The 22386-nt window shown below is 40.4% G+C and overlaps 1 protein-coding gene across 1 annotated transcript; it reads right to left on the bottom strand.

Annotated features, from left to right (window-relative positions):
• Positions 1 to 482: 482 nt before the first annotated feature.
• On the bottom strand, positions 483 to 16561 carry hs3st3l (heparan sulfate (glucosamine) 3-O-sulfotransferase 3-like). The gene is made up of 3 exons (XM_010785738.1): positions 15821 to 16561; positions 3981 to 4210; positions 483 to 2173 (listed from the first exon to the last, which is right to left on the bottom strand). Exons 1-3 carry the CDS (start codon positions 16294 to 16296, stop codon positions 1785 to 1787), a joined length of 1095 nt encoding a protein of 364 aa, XP_010784040.1. The 5' UTR covers positions 16297 to 16561; the 3' UTR covers positions 483 to 1784.
• Between the last annotated feature and the right edge of the window lie 5825 nt (positions 16562 to 22386).

The following is a 22386-nucleotide window of genomic DNA, read 5'->3' as shown; positions in this document are numbered from 1 at the left end:
TTTACAGATTCAGATTATTAGCTAATTCAAAATATAGATCAACTAATAAACACACTTTTACATATATTTAAGATAGCAGATGTGATGGAACTCATTAATGCATCAATAATCATGATTCAGTCAATTCAAATATATGATTCTGAAATGGACCATTACGCTTAATAAGTATAATACGTTTGGTACTTTAGGTATTTCTTTGTGCCACTACTTTTGTTCTTTTCGTTAAGATGTTGTAATGCAGGACGCAGTACTTTTACAATCTGAGTACTTCTTCCACCACTCGTCTGTAGGTCATTATCAATAAATCAAGCAGTTCTAGATTCGCAAAGCAAATACACTATAATATTGTTCGTATTTAGCATTAACCATACCCCACTCATTAAAGCTCAATGAAACCTTATAACAACAGCATTTGATGGCAAACAATAAGAAAATGTAAAAAAAAATCAACACAATAAATGAATTGTAGATCCTTTTTTGCTTGAAAATAATTTAATCAGTATGCTTTCAAACTAGTGCAAATACATGCAAACTGAAAACAGACAACCCTGTATCTTCTCACAGTCACACAGTGAGAAGATACAGGAGGACCTCGTGGTTGGACCTGCTCTTGTTGTGGTTGTTCTCCAGTGGTCCCTTTATTACACTCAAGGTACAGTGGGGGGTTTGCAGTTGGATGCTACTCTAAGTCTAGCACATAAAAGTGCCAATAGGCGAGGAAGCAATGATCTACACCCGCTCCCATACATCCATCTATCACATTCATTATTCAGAAATAAAAAACCACTCAGTCACAGCTCCTATGAAGACTCTCTCTCACCCCTCTGCTGCTCGCTACATTAAAGATTCATCCCCCGTTTTCGGAAAAATGCTTGGAGTATTATTCTTAAAGTGTATGCATTGACTGCCCTGTTTTTCTTAACCAACGAGACTGGAAACAAAGGAGAAAAAGAAAGTTGGAAATTCAGGAATGTGAAAATGCATCATTGTGCCACTACCAACTTGTTCATGCACTGCAAACCAGATACGCTAATGCTAAACTGCGTATTCCACTATTCAACTTTCTACAGGTGTAACCTACAGCAGCCATGTTTCATGAGCAACTTTGCACAGACACGTCTTTTTAAACACCTGTGATAGAAATAAGTAGCCTAAAGCTGCATTGACATGATACGCTATTTGTTCCCCACTCACCCTGAGGTTGGGCACAGAGCATTGCTGTGAAAATAAATTAAGTTAAGATTTGTTTCTATGGTTACAACCCCTGCTAGCTATCATCGCTTCATTCAGCTGTAATCTGATTGGTTGCGCGTCGAAAGGTCAGCAGTAACGGGATCAAAATCCAAATAATCTGAATTTTGAGCGCAGTTAGATTGGTGCGCAACACCAAAAGTAGCTCTTCCGCCTGGTCAGGCAACACCGCTCTCTTCATAGAAACACAACTGCAACGTCAACGAAGAGACGGTTTATCATGTGAATGCTGCTCAACAAACCAAAAAGTTGCGAAGGAAAAACTTTGTTCAATTCCACTAAAGCACATCTGAACATCTATGATAGACAAATGGCTGCTGTTTTTCAAACACTTGGACAAGATGATGGATTGATTGATAGAGGTGAGTACATTGACAACGGGCTTTCATAATAAAGTCCCTGAGAAGTCTCTCTGCAGGTCAAAGCGTTCAAGTGGTTTAGTTCTCTGAATCTTTTGCACTCCATCTGTTTCCGTAAATTGCTCAGCCTTCTAACCAAAGCCAACACAACTCTTGATTCCAAAGCATCATGGGTCACTGCCATCCAAAGTCCTGACCGGCCATCTGATAGAAGCGCTGGTTGTGGGGCTTGTAGAACTCCCTGAGTCTCTGCAGCACCTCCCGGTCGATGGGGGCGTGCATCCTCCCTTTAGTCTTCCCCAGGCAGTGAGGTTTACTGCTGCCCTCCGGCTTCTTCAGGCAGGGGAAGCCTTTGGTTTTGTTAAAGTAGAAGTGCTTGTCTGTCACAATCCTCTGGAGACCCAGAAAGTCTTGGACCTTGCCTAGTTCTCCGGCCGGGTCAGAGATCAGCCTCTCCCCGCTGACCAGATGGATCTGGGTCCTGGGGAACCAGGCCAGCCAGCGCTCCAGGTGCTGGGCGTACAGACCGATCCACAGCGGGCTCCACAGAGAGTCGATCTCACCTGGAGACAAGACAGAGACACCAAGGCTCTTTATTCAAAATCATAATTTCCCCCATCCTCTCAAACCCTTACTAAATGTTGTATTTAACTAATGAGCTTTTTGCCTACAGTAGTACAGGGTTAGGGTTTTGGCCTCGAAAATCCGGATTGCCGGATTACATATCCAGCTTTTCCCCTACTTCTTGGGGATTTTCCATACACTTTGCAAAAGGTCAAATTTAGGATCACACCCCATTTTATTCCAATAAGGGCCAAAACAAACGAAGAAACACGAGGTATACAGTATATTTCTCTTGAAAAATTCTAAAAAAAATCTAAAATGTCCTTTAGATACCTTCAACTACAGCATTACTAATCCTTAAATTCAATAAGACCTTACAATTGCTCCTTACCCAAAGCTCCAATTGCTCGTTCAAAATCCTGATATGTAGGTTTATGTGACGCTAGCCCTAACCAGAAAATACCGTATTGGTGAGAAGGAATTCAGGCATGTTTTTACAAAAATTGTTAGTTCACCTGAAATGGGCTGCACGATTTGCAGAACATTTTTTGTTTATTTTGGCTGATATTGCAATTGTGATTTTAGAGGGAATTATCACTTTTGAAACAATATTTACATGTACTTTTCTGCAGCTCTACAATACTTAATTCAGAATGATATTGTGAAGATATATTGCCTTTAAAATATCTTACAATTACCAGTATCGATTTGAATATTGCACTAGTCCATAGTTTTGTATTTAAATATTTGTATATTTAATATCAAATATTTATAAGCCTACATTTTAGTTTGATAAGGTTTAATAATTTCAGACCTGAGATCATCTCTGGTCTCTGTGCTGGCAGACCTCCGCAGCACTTGGCTGACATGGAGGCTGGTCAGCTTGATCCTCTTCACCTGGGCATCAGCTCTGAAGCTGCTCCATCTGCTCTCACTCCCTGCAGCTCACATCCAACTCGCACTGCTGCTGCACTTTTATTGCTTCACCTCCACAGCACAAATGCCACACATCCAAGTCTGCTGGCATGGTTGATTTAGCTGATTTCAAGAAGTAATTGTTTGTTTGATTTAAAGGAAAATGTAATTGCATTTAGTGGCAGATAGATCATAGATTGCTAAATGTTGCCAAAAGGTTGTGGATTTCAATCAAATGAACACCCTTTCACTCACCTCTCCCTTTCCAAGACATAACAACACACAGCAAGTGCAAAATCATGGTATCGCCGTTGTGTCTTTCTGGATCTTTGCGTCTTTGAGCAGCCATCATTACCGTTATAACACTAATTTAAGAGCAACACAATTCAGACAAGTGTACACACATAGTGATGCAAAATGACTGACTCTGTAGAAGAGGGCTGGCTCCCATGTAGATATGATGGTCTCACTCTAAGTTAATATGCAGGTTTTTTTGTTTCAGCTGATAAAAAAATTGTCTTTAAAATGATATTCTATTTCTGCTAATAGATTCCTCCACACTGGACCTCGTGTGTTCTAAATATAACCTTGAATGTATGTACCTTGTACCATTCTTGTCACATTCCCTGAGTCTGTTTTGTTAAACGCCTGTTGTCTAATGAAGCTGAGTTGTCTCATGCTTCTTGCCTTTAAACCAGCACTTGGTATTGTTTGCCGGTCAGTGTTATGTATTGCATGTTCTTGCCTACATTAAGAATTTTAGAGACTAAGAGGGAACAAACAGAGTGATACATCTAAAAAGCTCAAGGGTCAATAGCCAGGAAGACCCCATGTTTGTCTGTTTGATGTGATGTCGTACGGAGTTCATGCTCCAAACAGCGGGATCAATACCGTTAGTGCGGTTCTTGAAGGCCAGGCTCTCGAATGCGGGGATGTCGGGGGTCTTGGAGATTATCTGTGTGTAGTCAGATATGGCTCTGGTCACGGGGTCACGGACAACCACGATCAGCTTCACATCCTTCGACATGGCATGGACTCGTGCTGGCGTTTCCACGGTGACAAAGTAACGAGGCGTTTTCTCCATCACAATCTGACCGTCCAGGGCCTTGGGCATCATACTTCTGAAAACACAGAAAGGAAATATTGTAAAGAGAAACTGCTAGCAACATATCAATTAGTAAGACAGAAGATGGTATTGATCTGGGTAAGATTGAAACAAATGAATCTCAGTATATCAACAATATATTGATTTGAGGTAAAGATTGATTGAACATGTGGTTTTATTGGTGTACCTTTCCATCAAACTGACATATTATAGTACTATTACATACCATACTTTTTGTAATTCACAGGAGGTGGGAAGTAGTGGAGTACAAATACTTTGTTACTGTACTTAAGTACATTTTTCTGGTATTAGTACTTATTTTTCTGATGACTTTTTACTTTGACTTCTCACATGTTGAACACAAATACCTGTACTTTCTACTTCTTACATTTTGAACCCAAATACCTGTACTTTCTACTTCTTACATTTCCCAAACAGGCTGTATCCTTTAGTTTGAATGTGTGTTTGGTTAAACTTGCTAATGTGGTTTGCCTGAATGGGAAAAAATGTATATCCATGCACATGTGTAATGCGTTCAAAAGACGACTGGAGGTCTAGTCCGTGGTGCTCTGTTGCCTTAGATTTGTGGGCGGGGCATGACCGTGACGTCAACATACACATTTTATTAAGTTTTGCAAAACCAATTTATCATAAAGTTTAATAAAAGCAACTTTTATTTCCAAAAATGATAGTAAACAAAAACGTTTGCAGCTTTTACTTCAGTGCAACCCAACGCACATTTCGAGCAAAATATACATTTGAAAATTAAGTTTGGTTTGACAAGGCAAGGCAAGTTTATTTACATAGCACAATGTATCCCAAGACAGTTCAGTGCTCTAGTGCTGTAAAAACATATATAGAAACATTTGAATGTAGTGCAACATAATCATCAATGAAATACTTTTTACAATTAGTAATACTGTTTAAAAAGTGGAATCGTTTTGGAAAACAAAGTCTCCCAACATCTGCTTTCTTACCAACAGTTAGCTGAGAAGATGGTTAGCCCGTCTAACGTAAATAATGGATGAATCGAGTAATGGTAAAACAAAATGAAGGCATCTGTTTCGCCTTTCTTTCAAGAAATTATGCTAAACCAATTATGCTAACGATTACCTTTCTGTCATCCATGTTTAGTCTGATGGACAGTTATGTGATTTTTTTCTTGTCTACCCCTCACCAATAAAGTGAATAAGTATCATTTACAAATTGTAAAACTGACACTTTATAACTTATTTAGATGGAAAGAAGTTCAAAAAGTTAAGATGCATAGCGTATAAATATGTTACTGTAAGTGGGGTTATTCTCTATGATGCCTCTAAAGTGCTTTCGGAGATCACACTCCATAATACAACCCCACATTCGTCACGTTGACAGACATCACACTCTTTCAGACAGTGTCCATACTGTGATCTCCAGTGATCCACACACACACGCACGTGACAGCCGTGCTACACAAACACACACAGGAGTCTTCCCTTAACTACGCCCCGCTCACCTCTATCTCCACCCAGAAGCCTAGCAGATGGGACTCATTTAGAGATAAACGACTCCAGAGGGTCCACAGGAGCGGCTGGGGACTCTGGACATCTGCTAACACACCTGCCACACACCTGACTGACTGACCGAACACACACTCAGCCTCCGCGGTACATTTTCAAACTGCTCTGTATCAGCATTTAGACCTCTTTAAATGGAGCTCAAAGGCTTACAGCAGTGCATATTTTATCTCTATAATTACAGATAGTGCATGGTTTTTTAATGCATGCAGTGTCAGTGTCTGTTGTTGACCTTTAGGCTTTCAACTAATATGGATTTATAAATAGAATATTTAAACTCCAAAAACCTCCAATGACAAAAATCCTTTTTTTTTTTTACAATAATTTGTTCTTGAATCAAAGTTTTTTTTAAATAAACCAATATAAAATGCTGAAACTAACATAAACCAAAGTCAGAATATGCATAATAAATGTCCATAATATTGAATTTGTCAAACAACACTTTAAAAATGCATGTATTGATTTGATGTTGTTTTTTATGTATTTGTTCCCCTACAGTATGTGTTTGCAATGGAATGATATAAGGATTCATTTAAAAATGATCATTGAGTCCCTAAGCCATCTGTGTTTTTTTCCGGGCAGCTAAAGAACTGTTTTAATGAAAGCAATGAGACTCAACCAAAATAGTTAAGTTGTGGATCAGAAAACAAAATGTTGAAAGGCACTAAAATACTATAATATATATTACAATGCAAAACGGCTGAGTCAGGAGATGGTTATCTGTGGGTTTATCATTTTTGATCCTCTTCAGTTCCATAAGTTGACTGTTTCTACGACCGTCTTGAATAAGAAATATGTTGGTTATTTTCTCTCTCCTAATAATACATAAGCAATGAGGTACCCTTGTTTTTTTAAGGTATTCTCAAATGTTTGGGGTGTAGCCTATCACAAACTAAAACAGCAAATTAAAATGTTTCCCATGGAGTTGTAAATGAGACATTATTAAAAGAAAAAACCACGCACAAAAAGAGAGCAAAGGGGACACAGGGAGGACAGGATGCTCTGACTGTCCTCTGGTTTCCACTCAGGTTTCAAATGCTGCTGCAACACGACCTCCTTTCAATACATCCACCCCTCCACGCAGCCCCACTTTAATGAACCTGACACACAGACACACACACACACACACACACACACACACACACACACACACACACACACACACACACACTCGCGAGCTTCCCCCAGACCAGTAATCCAAACCAACATATTTTCCCTCCGTACCACTTTGATCATTTATCAGCCGCTAATAACCAATCAGATGGATGGATTCCAGAGAAGAGGAAACTTTGAAGGTCTTTTTCTCAAAATGATGATTCGGTGACAGTCATTATATAATGTGATGTATTTTGTTTAATATTTGGAGTACATAAACAATCCTGATATCATTAGAAAGCTAGGAATCTCCTCTTTACAACAGTGTATACAACTCAAAATGTGTCTCTGGGTCAATGCGACTGAATTCGATAGAGCAAGTCACACAGTACCTAAGAACCTTTTCAATGTTGTGGTTCAATTCAGACTGGAGAGATGGCATCTGATTGTCTAGTGTGGCTTCTGGCAAACCTTAACCACTCATATGTTGCTGTCATTGTGTTTAATAACTCTTTCAAATTGAACATTAATCAAAATCCTCTGCACCGTGTTGTACACTAATGATATGTGTATATGTTGGCTCCATTTAGTCTCTAGAGCACTACAAATCAAACCAATTCAAAGTAACCAGTGCTGATTGTTGTAGGGGATGTTATGCTAACCACAGATTCGGAAATGAACTGGACTTGATTGGTCAACCCCAATGTAATCTACCATTATGCTTGCTTTTCTCAAACAGCTAATATTACATTACATGTCATTTGTTAGACGCTTTTATCCAAAGCAACTTACATACATTCAGTACTGTGGACAATCCCCACAGGAGCAAGTGTCTTGCACAGGGACACAACGATATACTGGCTGCAGTGGGACTCAAACTTGCTATCCACTGATTTTAAGTCCAGCAAACTATCCACTGAGCCACAGTATAATATATATTTATACATAATTATATAATAAAATATAATTTTCCTTTTTATATACTCAATATTTTTGGTTGTCCATTTGCTTGCCTGGGGGGCCAATTCTGGGAAGCATAACTCATAGGCCATGATCACGGATGCAAAGCCATCATACCACACTAGTGACTATTGGTTGGCCTGTATGCCTGCACAGTGAGGGGAGGGTGGGACTGGGTAAGGGTGGGGGGTTGCATACTCCCAATCACTAGAGCCCATCACTGGCAGGTGAATGGAACCGTCTGGTGGCACCATGTGTTTTAGAAGAAATCCACCAAAAAAAGGATAGCTCAATTAATTGGCAGTTTGAAAGCCCTGTTTTAGCATAACATCCTAACACTTCCTATTGAGTGTGAGATCAAACCTCCCCTATGATAAACACAGGGATTATCCAGCAGTTTATCATAAGCCTTTTACCTTTGAGGGACCCCCTTTTTTGTCGTCCATTTCCCAATTTCCAGGCTTCTTCCCTAGTGAATAACCTTGTGCCAGACAGGGCCACTGGCCATTGATCCTGCGGGGGCTTAGGGTAACTGTGTACAGTGGGGATTGTAAGCATTGAGATGAGAGCGGTATAATGGGGCGTGTGAAGGCGTTGGTGTAAATGTATGGGGATGGAGTGAGAATGGTAATGCAGCGAGGGGCCTCAGCTGGGACAGAGAGTGGCAGGTGGGGACTGGGGGAGACAGGACCCTCTGGAGTCCCATCAGTAGTATGCTGCTGTGATATGTGATGTGATGGGTTGTGTGTGTGTGTGTGTGTGTGTGTGTGTGTGTGTGTGTGTGTGTGTGTGTGTGTGTGTGTGTGTGTGTGTGTGTGTGTGTGTGTGTGTGTTCATCTCGGTTACAGCAGGAAGAGATTTTAGGGTGTGCTACATCAAATATGTAAAATCTGGTGTCTTATCTTTGATGTTTGATCTGAGGAAGAAACAATAACCAATCAGAGCGGACTGCATTCATTATGCACACCTGACTACCTTTGTGTGAGTCATATCTTGGATTTGGGTGGGTTTTTGTGAGTCTCTATGCATGAGTGTGTTATTGTGTGTGATATTGGAGGACCGCACATCCATTTCCTCGTTTTGGGGGACCATTAAGGGGTCTATTGTGGCCGTGCCCTGTTCACTTCCAGGAGACATCCATCATAGTTGGGCCCCCGACCCCCCCTGACTCTGCTTCACAAACCCCAGGGGAGGGCCTTAATGAGGGCCAGATCACCCCACACGTCTCGGCCTTATGGTGATCACCTCCAGTACAGTACAGGAGAGGACGGACTACACCTGAACCTCACACACAACAAACAAAACAAAAAGAATTTGTTCACAATTCACAATAGTGTTATATAGTGTAAATGAAAAAAAAAAAATGGTGCCTCAAGTAGATGAATAAATCTGATTAATCTTAAATCTCCCTATTTATGTTTGCTCTTAATTCCTACTTCATGAAAGCTGCTGAACGTCAAATATTATGGCAGCCATTGTTCTGTGACTTGTATGGAAATTAAATCCATTGTCCAAAACACAAGTAGCACCATGTGCCGTGTCATTGCTGGACAAAGCCACCAATGTATGGATACGAATCTAAAAGCGACCCTAATGAGTTCAACATGAATTGCAAATTAATCTTTCCCATCAGAACAGATGCTGAAAATATGGACTCGTTTTGGCCCTTAAGTGTTACGTTTCCAAATTAATTTTATCCAACTCAGGCCTCAAGGAGGGATCATGGAACTCATTTGGGATTTCTTTAGAAGAAAATACAATTTGATAGCATACAAAACACACAAACTATAGATAAAGCTCAAGGTAGTACGGCAGTTTAATAAAATCCCGCCTGTGCCTTCATTAAAATAATTTTTATAATTGGCTCTAAAAGGAAAAGTTGGACCATTAGAACAACCTAAACAACACAGACAAACTAGATAAAAAATGTTAAGCGGCAGCCCAACCCTAACCCTAATGACTCGGCTCGAGCGGCACCAATTTGAATTTAGAGCAACTTTATACTTTTCCTCCAAAACATCTTAAGGGAAATTGTGATCTTTCTACTATACTCCACTATATCTGACAGCTTTAGTAAGTTTTCATTCCAGTGGAAAACCAAGCATGTCTCCTCAAATTTGGTGAATGTGATAAACTGAATGATGAAGTGTTACTTTTTTGGGTTAGAAAATTGTCAAACTTCTTAAGTTAATTGGTAAATTTAAGAAGCCTCTAGAAAAAGAAGACAGCTGGACAATGCGTCATCACAAGGCCGAAAAATACATCTTATTCCATAATGACTCATAGCACTTTACAACAAAAGCTTTCAGCCATTCACAGGCTGCGAAACAAGGGAGGCATCTCAGTGAGCGTAATAATATACACATCATATAAAAGCTGTTTTTTGTTTGTTTGTTTTTTAATCTTTTATTTGGCAGGGACAATGCACAGTGATGAACACTTAAAACATTAAAAATGTGTCAAGCGTAACAGTGCCAGATTTAGCTTTGAGCTCATTTCCATCCGCAGTCCCTCACATAAAACATTTTACAAACATAGCAAAAACAAAATACAAAAAGTGCAAAACAGCAAGAGCAGCATATTCAAGTATTTACCATATGGCAATACAATATAGCAGCAACGACTTTAGCGTTACCATCATCAGCTAATTGTTGTTTAAGTTGGTCAAATTGATGGTAATCGTATAGAAATCACAAGCTGCTTTTGTCTACTTCTGTGTACAAATCTAGAAAAATGAAAAGAGTTCCGCATCATTTCGACATGTAGATAGCAGAGGCCAGTGATCGAACCGATTAGTCGACCACCGCTCAACCCCCTGAGCCACAGCCAACCCCAGACCTTAAGTAAGGATCTGAATCCTTTTTATACCACTGGATATGGCTAACCCCTGACAACATAACGTTTAAAGTCATTTCGTTTTTCATAATAAATTGCCCACCTTTGTGATATAACCCGTCCATCTCCCATTCTTTGGAGTCATGACAAACGAGGGACAAGTCCGGGATTTGAACCCGGGATCTCTCACAACGAAAGCAGGAGGCTGAAATGAATCTCTCATGACGTTTAAAGATTTCAGACAGGACAACAAACAACAACTTCATTAAGATATGAATCATTTCAAATTTAAACTTGACAAAGCCAAAAGCTAATGTTTCTTTGACAAGCTTACAAATAGCATTAACACACGATAGTCATGGTTACAGCCCAAAACATTCATGGTTATCCGCTTAAAGCTGCATTTGATTACTTTACTGTACAAATCTAATCATATCGAGTTATGAACTTGGTTGAGGACTTGTTGAAAGACTGTCCCCAATGAAAAACACAAATAAAGGTCTTGACTGCTGTGTTTGAAAGTGTGCTACAGTATATGATACATGATATATATTATTTTTCGTCTCTTCTTGGAAACACTGGCAACACAGCCTATCATGTTAAAGCTGTGCCAGTAACTCACAGTCAATAATTTATTGATGAATCTGGCTTCACTTTAAGAACAAAATACAACCTGCCACACTGTCTGCAGGATAGAATGGTCTCGTGACAGAACCTGAAGACACAAACACACACGCAGCTCTGATGACAGTCCCTGGGGTTGAAGCAAAGGTCAGCGGAGATGTGTGAGGTTGCGGTAACACTGACGTCACGCTTTAACCTCCAACCATACCCAACTTATTCTATGTTATCCTCTCTTTTTTCACCAGGCACCTGTCATACCCTCTTTCAGAGAGAAAGAATCACGAGTGAAATGCGAATTTCCAGCTGAGCAATTTTAATGGATTTCTCCAGAGCTACAGAGTGAGAGTGTGTAACCTGACCCCTGTGTGCCTATGCAGAGGGATTATGCCAATGTAGAATAAAGCTTCCTGCTAATTGTAACAGAAGCCGCGCTGACCAACGCTAACCACTCTAATGCTGGAGTCAACCCAAGGTCAGAGCGAGGAGATAGAGCTATCGATCCCAGACAACACAGTGAGGAGGAAACTTCCAGTCCATCTCAGGCTCATCGCAGCGCTCCTCCAGATTCAATCTCCGCTCCAAACGCCATTAGTGGATCTTTGTCAGGGGCTCAGATCTAAATGGCGCCGGTGAAGCCAAATGTTTTTAAGAGAGAGTGATTCTGAGGAACACACACTATATCTGAAATGTAATGTTTGCTGGTTACACTACAGTTGACCCTGCTTTTGCTGTGTGATATCAAAGTGCACTATTTTCTTAAAGGATAACTGGTTTATTACAGCCTTGGCCTTATTTTTAAATGTTTGGGATACAAATAATATGGAGATTGGATTTAAAAGCGAACTGCCAACATCTGGACTAAAAGGTAAACGGACAGTCATGTGATAGTTTAGCTACATTTATTTGGAAGAGAAAACAAAAGCAAACTGTACAATGATGACCACAACTGCCCACTTTAAACAGTTTTACAGTTTTTGCAAGTCCTGATTAGCTTCTAAAACCTCAAAATATTATTATGTTATGTTATTACTTTTCTAACTTGTCTATTTGTACTATATGTTAATCAGCTAAAAAGGCATCAAAGTTTGATTAATGTTTGCAACGCTTTTAAGTTAAGGGGGAAGTATGGTAAAGTTAGTTTGTATTTGACTTTTTTGTATTCTTTCCGATATTTAACCTTGAGAGATTAAGTGCTTGATCAGAGCAAAAATGTTCAGCTGTATCATTTATGATAATAAAACATAAACTAAATACAAAGTTGTAGCAAGCTAACCTCCATTAAAAAATAGATATTAGAAACCCCTAGAAAATTCAAGGTAAGGTGAATATAAAATATAAAAACGTATTACAGAACGGTCCCCCAATGTCTTTAAGTGGGTCTGTCACAAATAAAAATACACATAATAATGAGGCATTTGCCTTTTTTTATAACTCACAAAACAATATTGTGTAAAATGTACACACCCACACTGAATCTGCCTTCACTTGACCAACGTTAACACGTCCCAGCGCTGGCTGTTTTACTCAGAAGACAGCAGCCCTCAAAGTTCAAATTATCACAACTTTGACCATGATTGCCCTTAAGTGACCTTTCAAATCACAACCAATGAGATATCAGCTGTGTGAAGAAGAACAAGCAAGCAGGGGAGGTTAGAAAATAAACTCACTATATATGTCATTGCAAGGCTCTACGCATTATTGAGCTTGAACTCTTATCATGTGAAGGCAGACTTACAGAGCAATTAGTGGTCAGGGAGCAATAAACGCAATGCTAGCAGGTTAGCACAATAGCATTAGGGCTGGCTCAGCTACAGGGGTGTGTCCAGGGGGTGGCCTGAGGTAGCAAGACCCTTCAATTACCCTATCTGACTAGTCATAGTTGTATGTGTGTGTGTGTGTGTGTGTGTGTGTGTGTGTGTGTGTGTGTGTGTGTGTGTGTGTGTGTGTGTGTGTGCAATAACTTTGGTACAAACATTTGTATCATACAAACAACATTTTTCTTACTATAATAGACAAAGGTTTTAATAAGTTATCCCGTAAAATACAAAAAAATATGGTTATAATTGATCCACTCGTGTTTTCCACCTTTTTGTATTTATTTCTGTTTGGGCAACCAAAACAAAGACACATTTCTTTTGTCAGTTTGTGTACTCGGGGTGTGTGCTGTTTGTCATGAAGTGGTGTGAACACATCATTAACTGCAGCCTAAAGTGACCCGGAGTCAGAGGTCAATTGACAGAGCTGACAGTGATGTCAAGTGGCTCCACAGCGAGTCCCATCTGGCCGAGCAGAAGACGTGACAATCCCGTATCACAGTCACTTCACCTGGTGTGACACACACACACACACACACACACACACACACACACACACACACACACACACACACACACACACACACACACACACAGAGACAGACAAGCTGCACATGTTGGCAGACAGGATAATCTACAGAGGCTTTTCTAGGACCTTCAGATTTTGACTCTGCTTTGACATGGTGGTGGGTTTTTTATTATCTGTGTGCGTGGTCACATCAATGAAAAACACCATCCTGGGTGGAAGTGTATCCTTTGGCTCCATCTCTGTTATAGGTTAAATTGTTGCTGACATGCCAACGAGGCTCACAGAGCTGTGCCAATGCCACCATTTAGCCTCAGAAATAAAGTGTAAGCTGGTTAACAGCATGCCAAACAGTCCAGATTTGGATGCATTTTTAATCGGGCATATTTGGAGCCATTTATGGGTCTATAGGTTAATGTAGTTTCACAATGCTAAATAGGATAAAGTCACACGAAACCCATATATGTGAGATCTGTGGTCTATTTCCTGTCTATAGTTTAGCAAATCATCCCCATGCAATTTGAGTGACTTAAACACAGTCCAGATTTGGATGCCTTTTAATCTTCCATATTTGGAGCCGTTTGTGGATGTATAGGTTCATGCAGTTTCACTATGACCAATTGGAAAAAGCACAACGAAGCCCAGATATCTGAAGTACTAGGTCCTTTTCCTTTTGTTTACTTCACCAAATATCCCGAAGCAGTTTGAGTGACTTGAACACGGTCCAGATTTGGACACATTTTTAATCCAGTATACTTGGAGCTGTTTGGGGTTCATGCAGTTTCACCAAGGCCAATTAGATAAACCAAAACGAAGTCCGTATCTCAGATCCTTGGTCCGTTCCTTTTCCTTAATTTCCCCTTAATCATCCCCAAGCTGTTTGAGAGACTTGAAACCTGTACAAATGTGGATGTCTTTTTTTATCTTGGCTATTTGGAGGCGTCTTGAACATGTTCTCTTCAGTGGTTGAAGTTTTTTGTTAAATATCTGTTTATTGGAATCTTATCTTAATATTTGTCTTACTTAATGTTACAAATGGAGCTACTGGGATGCAAGAACAATGTCAGAACTTATATTACAACTAAGTATTATCTTATCGTATGCTTTCATACAGTTTCACTATGCCCAATTAGATAAAGCCAAACGAAGCCAATATATCTATGCTCGAGTTTCCTCTCCTTTCTTTTACCAAATTATCCTCATACAGTTTGAGTTACTCCAAACTGCTTCCTCAGAATCTCCCTCATGTGCTCTGAGAACTCACATGTTTTCAGGGAATAGGCTGAGAACAAAGCCACATGACAACAGTAACATCTGGCTCCGGCTCCAGAGATGATTACTCTCTGCTCTGTGAAAACTCATCCTCCAAGACCTCTCTCGCTCTCTTCCAACTGTACACAAACAGCAAGCACACGCATGCACACATGCACAGATTGCCATAGCCAGATGGCAGTTTCTTTGACTGTCATCTAAACCCTTTGTGGAATAGCTGTGTTATGGTATGCAAATAAGACAAATATTCATTTCTTCTAGAGAAAGCTGGAGGTTTGTGGCTCACTGACTTAACACTTTGTTCTTGTGCAAAAATCCAGACTCAGTGATAATCATTTTAAATGACAAGGAGATTTAGTCACTCATTTTAAGTCTGTTCAACCTAATATCTGACCTAAGTATTTGTTTTCTAAGAAACAAGCATTTCGGCATGGCCGGTTCTAGTGGGGAGCCAACGGTGGCCAGTGGCCCTGTAACAATGAACTTTGACCCCCCCTGTTGCCCCCCTCCAAAAGAGGAATAATGATAATACAATTTTAGGTAGCGTTGTGCTGTCACTAGCCAAAGTGAGCTGAAATGCATTTTGTTTTTCCATAATGCAATTGTAACTACTGAAACAATTTATGTTAGAAAACTGTTTATTTGTCCGCTGACTGACTAAAAAATGTAAAATGCTGAACACTATCTTTGTCTCTTTTGTCCCCCATTAAATGATGAAATTGCATTGTATAAAAGCGTCAGCCAAATGAAAATGTAATGTAATTCCCCCCCAGTAGAATCGGTCTTGAACCGCCACTGCATTTCGGCCAGAATAATACTTTAATTGAAATGCTGTATAAATATTTCCTTGACTTAAAATAACCTTAAGTGCAATAGAATGTGGACACTTAATGGTAGATTTAATGACTTTGCTGAAAATGATTCCTCGCGTAATGTATGCGTACCTGTACCAGTCCAGTCCCCGTGCGTAATGCCGATCAAAGAAGTGCGGCTCCGACCCAAGAGCACGGATGTCCGGGTGGAGCCGCAGAAACTCAAGCAGAGCCCTCGTGCCCCCCTTTTTAACCCCTATGATCAGAGCCTGGGGTAACCTCCGAGTAGCTGTCCATTCCTTCCCCGAGCTGTTCGCCTCCAGCCCGGGGTGACCGCTGAAAGCGTCCTCGCCAGGCGCGGTGGTGACCTGCCTCTCGACACTGGTTCCGTTTCTCTCGTACTGCCATCCTGACACGAGGAACTCGCGCGTGGGTGGCTTGATGTCAGTGTTTTCTGAAAGCTCCGACTCGCAGCAGCCGGTGAGGAGGTAAACCAGGGAGAAGCAGAGAATGCTCAGAGAGGACGCGATGGTGAGCCGATGGAAGAGCCTCCGCAGGTCCGAGTGGGGGTAATGGTGATGGTGATGGTGGTAGTGAAAAGCTGCCATCCCTCAGAGATCCATGGGAGATGAGGTGCCATTCTACCACAGGTTCAGCTCACATCTCTGCATACTCTAACGCTGCACTGAGCTAACTCTTGGAGTGCACTCCGCTTCCCTCCTCCTCCTTCATGGTGCGCGTCATGTGGAGCGCATTGAACCCCCTAAACTTAACAGCCTGAGAAACTCCAAACCAGTTTTCCAAACACTCAACCTATCCAAACTCTAATGTCCAGCCCGGGCTGTTGCGGGAGCTTTCTCTCTGTTTCAACTCCAAGGGATTACTGTGCGCCTCTCCACCACGGCTCATCTCACAGAGATTCGCGTCATGGGATATCTATCTATCTCTCTCTCTCTCTCTCTCTCTCTCTCTCTCTCTCTCTCTCTCTCTCTCTCTCTCTCTCTCTCTCTCTCGGTTCCTGTGATCTGAGGTTCATGGCCTGAGGCGCTATAATTTCAGTATTATTTATTGGGGTGAACTGGGATTGGATGGATCCAGTACACAGAAGGTGGCCATGCCCCAAATCTCATATGTGCCATTATCACTCTCATCTAATATGATTGATTTGGAGTCTGTGTTTTTGTGCCATATTGTGTAATTGCTCATATAGTCCCACACACTCTTGGATGAGTGGATGGATCCAGGAACATTAGCAGGTAAAGAAGTATTGGTTATTTGTGCCACTTGGAACAGGGTTTATCACACTCCGAGCTTACAATTTGCACGCTAAGACTGATCACATAATTGGCTTAGGGGTCAGACTGTATAAGACTGTGTAGAGCAGCTGCCAATAGCTGAGCCTGACCCCAGAGGACAGTCTGTGTGTTATTTTAGCCTATACAATAGCAACTAATACATGTTCCAAATTAGTTATACTACTGTCTCTTGCTTGTAGGAAGCCGCCATATATCCGCCATCATATCCGATGATAAGTTGTTTCCTGTCTCGATACAAGGAGAGGACAATCAAATAACACAAAGATGTATGTTGTTGTTGAAATGGATGGCAGATCTCAGTGCAGGACAATGCAGGGGTTTTGTGGCACGGGTCACATCTGCTGTGGGATAATGACAGGGGTAAGCCAAATGGAACATGAAGTATTTGCTTATTTGTGTGTGTGACTGAATGTGTGTGTGTAAGTGCACGTTTAGCTGGACGGGGGAACTTATGAGTCTCCTATGAGTTATTATCCGTAGCTCCACACTTTGCAATAATAAAACCCACATTTCAGAGCTCACTAACAGGAGACAGCAGCAGCACACTCGCCTCTGCTAATTCATGTGATAAAGCATCATGAAGAGAAACCATCTCTTCTTGGGGCAAAACAGTATTTCAGCACATTGCTTCTATCATTCTGTGGCAGTGAATTATTTATTTTATGTTGTTTTATTTTAATTGTGTTGAGTTTAGGTTCAGAGAGCTCAGTAAACTTACTAAATATGTAAATACACCCTCCAAAGAAGTGTGACAAAAAATTATATTTTCTTGAACTTTCTCAAACAATTGATAGAAATAAGATAGAATTGCTATCAAAACTGAATACAGCTATATAATACACAATTTTCCGATAATTTCTTTAAATTAAAAAAGCTGATTTTACTTCATTATATACTGTGATCAATCATGATACCAGTGTTTCAGATATTTTGGAAATATTTTAATTCAAATTTGACCCATTAGGTAAATTCATGTTGATACTGCTAATATTGGTAATAATGAGTAAACAAAGCCAAAAATAAATATGACATAATAAGGCTTGTGAACTTTACCTTCAATAATAAATGTCCAAACTAACACTGCAGTGAAATCACTATGCAGTGCTTAACTGACCCTGAAAGAATCGTTACATGCCTCAATTACTCAATCAAACTCCAAAGTCACGCTTAAGTATCCCTTTATTTCACCATGATAAACATGTATCGAGTGGACTAGGACCAAATATATACACAGACATAATAAATCTTTCTTTCTTATTATTTCCTGTTTGTTTTATTCTCCAACGTCTCTCCATGGATCATGAGGCAAGGTCACATCAGGTGAGGTGGAGGGTCTTTTGTCTGCAGTCGCCCCGCAGATTGTTCCGTGATGAAGTGGTCGTCTATTAAAGCGTGACCCGGGGTCAGGGCCAGAGCCCAGGCAGTGATTCATTATCTGACAAAGGGCCGGAGCAAGCTGATTAATACACTCCTGCATCACAATGTATGCAATGAGGAGGTTTTAGAAATGTGTTTATGCTTTAACAGAATATTAAACTCAACATAACTGTGTCATTTGCTTACCGTTTGATTATGTTTTGAATGTCTGGGACTTTAAATTCCTGGTCGATATCATACATTTTTGGAGGCTTCTCTCTTTTAAAGAGGACATAATATTGTGTTCATTTTTAAGAGTTCATATTTGTATTTTGTGCCTCTACTGTGACATGATTTAATTTATATTTGGAGCTACACCCACTTAAAAAACAAAAGCAAATCTTGAATCATCAATTTATCTTGCATTGCCATTAGAGTGAAAAGAGATAAAATCACATTAAGATCATTGAAGGCCATTTGCCCAGCCCTATATTCAAAACATTTGTAGGTCTTACAAATAATGTGGTTAAAAAATACATATTATGGCAATTTTCAGGTTTATAATTGTATTTTGTGCCTCTACTGGCACTACTGCTTCAATGTTCAAAAAGCTCTTTATCTTTCTCATACTGCCTGTGCTGCAGCACCTCTTTTCACCCTCTGTCTGAAACCAGAGCCCAGCTCTGATTGGTTAGCTGGCCAGCTCTGATGTTACATAGTGATGTCATAATGTTACAGAGGTAAACAAAGGAGTCCCTCAGAGGAGTTTAAGGCAGGGTGTGGAGGAGAGACACCCCTTTGCTGACTATTTACATGCACAAAAACCTATATAACACAAACACACTATAGGGAAGGGAAACCCCCAAAAGCTGAATAGGGCCTCTTTAATGCTCTGCGATAACCTTTCAAATGAACACATATGTCATACACCCTGCACCTATGAATCTCTTACAGAGAGTTTGCATGCTTGGTTTATCCCACCCCTGAGTGACAGTCTAATTAGAGGTAAAGTAATGGTGTATGTAATCAATGCTAAATTACAGCCATAAGTCACTCAGTGGAGAGCCTTATACCTTGAAGCCAATCACAGACGCAAACTAATGAAGCACACTCACTGACCGCTCACCATCCATTTCGAACATGAAGACCTGTATTACCTTCTCTCAGCACCACAGGCCATTCCAATATGTTATTTTTGGAGCTCTTAAAGGGTCAATTCATCCAAATTACAAATAACATGTTTCCTACTATCCCCACTAGCAGCGAGAATGACTAAAAGCTAATAAAGAGGTCAACAGGAGTTGTTCCATGAACAGGTAATAAGTGAGCGATGGTCAATATTCCAATTACCAATTCCAGTACCAATAAAAAACCTGCTTCCGTAAGGTAATATTGAAAGGAATCACCCCATAAACTTTCATTGTTATGCGGATAATACAGTATTTTATCTATTGATCAATCCATATGAAACCATTTAACTAACTAAACTTCAAGAGGGTATAAAAATGTAGATGACTTTCAACCTTAAAATTACAAAACTGAAGTTATTGTACCGTAACCCAAACAACTCCCAAAAGCATAATCTAAAGATACTTAACTCTGGATGGCATTACGCTGGCCTACGGCACAACCGTAAGGAATCTAAGCATTATGTATTGTTTCCTCTACGTAATGCAAACATGCAGGCACATGCATTTTGAGTTCATGGGGTGATGCATTTGTTACTTCAAGCCTGGATTATTGTAATTCCTTATCATGAGGCTTTCCCAAAATATCCCTGAAGAAAGTTTATCCAAGTGGCTTCAGTTGGTGATGCAACATGTGTATTAACAAGCATTAGGGAAAAAAGATAATTTTACTCTAAACTGTCTCTCGATAAAATCCAGAATATAATTTTAAATGATTTTACTATCCCAAAAAGCACAGGTTTAAGACTTTCCTATTTGATAAAGCTTATAGTTAGGGCTGGCTAAGGCTTAGACCTTAGACCAGCCTCTTTTTATGCTGTGTTATGCTTAGACTGCTGAGGGACTTCCACCTCTCCTTTACTTCTTCTATTCCTCTTTATCTGTATTCTCATGTCCTATAAATGCATGTTACTAATTTAGCATCCTAGATTGGTGGCCTGTAGGGAGACTGAGTGTTTGCCAGAGTCACACCCAGATCAGAGGCCTACACCTCCTGCTCCGCCAGCACCTTCTGCACCTGCCATTGAACTGCACATTGGCAGAGAAATCAAACAGGGCCTTATGTAGACTGAGTGTGTGTGTGACGGTGCATTTGACCCATAGGGTGAACAGGGATGAGAGGTGCCAGATCAGATCAGAGCACTCAAAGAAGGGATAAGCTCTTCTTATGCTATGTTGGGTAGAGCTGTGAGGGTGTTGGTGTGTGGGTTGGAGCAATTTCTTTGTGTGAGCCCTCAGGCCTTTTCATTTTCTGGGCTATACAGTTTTGGTTTTAATGAGCAAGGTGCTTCTTTGACCCCTGTATGTCATAGCTGCAGTAGGGTATTGAGTAGTTGTAAAATACAGGTCATGGTCCACTGATCCATTCAGCTGCTTGAATTAAGTTAGTCTCTAGGCTTTGAGGTTTTCAAACCTACACCATCATTTCATTCATTTTTCAAATATTGGAAGGAAATACTGCAAGCAGTGATTTGATTTCATCTTTTATTAAATGTCTGGCATCACCTTGGTGTGGTCCATTCATCATTATATCCCAATTCAAAAGAAAATGATTGTAATAAGCCAATCACACTACAAAATAAATTCTTGAAGTTGAGAATTTATATAATATATATATTTTATGAGATCCAGTTTTTTCAAGATTGTTTCATAATGGTTGAATGCACCTATTGTAAGGTGCTTTGGATAAAAGCGCCAGCTACTAAAATATAATGTAATTTAAGTTGTAATAGTCTAAGCACCTCTCACAATTCCCAAAGAAGAATGAAGAGTTTTTAAATTTCCCAATGTTGTCGTTTTCCAATGGAATATAAGTAACTCCTTCAAATTACTTTGCATGGCCTTGAATTGTGAAGCATTGTGAAGCGTGTGTTCGAGAAAGAATACGGAACCTAAAAAAGAAAGCCTTTTTTTTATTATTACAAGTCATTGTTAAAATGTACTCCATCAGAACATGATCCTGGTGTTTAATGGTTCCTGTTTTATTTTGAAATGTATTTTCTCTTTGTGTCTTGTTTGGTTTTATTTCCTGTCTTTGTGTTTTCCCGCCTGTGCCTGATTGTATGATTGTGTTCACCTGCATCCCGCCGATGGGAATACATTGCAATCAGTTGAAAGCTCTTTGCATCCGTTTATGAAGCTGAAGGAGACTCGGTGCGTCACAACTGGACGCCACGGACCCTGACCAAGCGTCGCTATTGGACTATCAGGGAGTGAGACTGATAGGGTAAGGGGCGGGACATCTCTAAGCGGTTAACCAATCACAACAAAGCTGGCCAGCTAACCAATCAGAGCAGACTGGGCTCTGGTTTCAGACGGAGGGTGAAAAGAGGTGCTGCAGCACAGGCAGTATGAGAAAGATAAAGGGCTTTTTGAACAGACATGGAGACACAGTAGAGGCACTACATACTGATATGAACCTGAAAATGAGCAGAACAGGGCTCCTTTAACAAAATGCTTAGCAGGTCCATTATTTCGAAGCACGCTTCAACCTTTACCCTGATCAGTTTACTCACTATATCTTGACTCTCCAATGCCTTACCAGAAGGTTAGGATATTATATGCCTCCTCCAGAGCTCCAAAACGTGCAGGGGGGGTTAATTGGCTTGCTAGGCCGACCCTAATCTGCCCTAATGCCTTGCTGCTGGTGCAACGCCACTATCAGCATGGCTACACCTCCGAAGTGCAGCAAAGCCCGGCTAATCAGCTGAGCCAAACCCTCTAACCCCTTTAAGTTATAAGATTAACACAGTTGAAGACTTTGTTGCATGGAAGGATGGACAACATTTACAGTTGGTTCATGAACTGGAACCGGCCTGCAGGTGCTGCACGTCTTTAC

This window comes from Notothenia coriiceps, unplaced genomic scaffold (assembly GCF_000735185.1).
Source record: "Notothenia coriiceps isolate Sejong01 unplaced genomic scaffold, NC01 NC01_scaffold00028156, whole genome shotgun sequence".
NCBI classification, from domain to species: Eukaryota; Metazoa; Chordata; class Actinopteri; order Perciformes; family Nototheniidae; genus Notothenia; species Notothenia coriiceps.
Note: the sequence above shows the minus strand (reverse complement) of the source record. Positions and strands in the feature narration are given on the sequence as shown.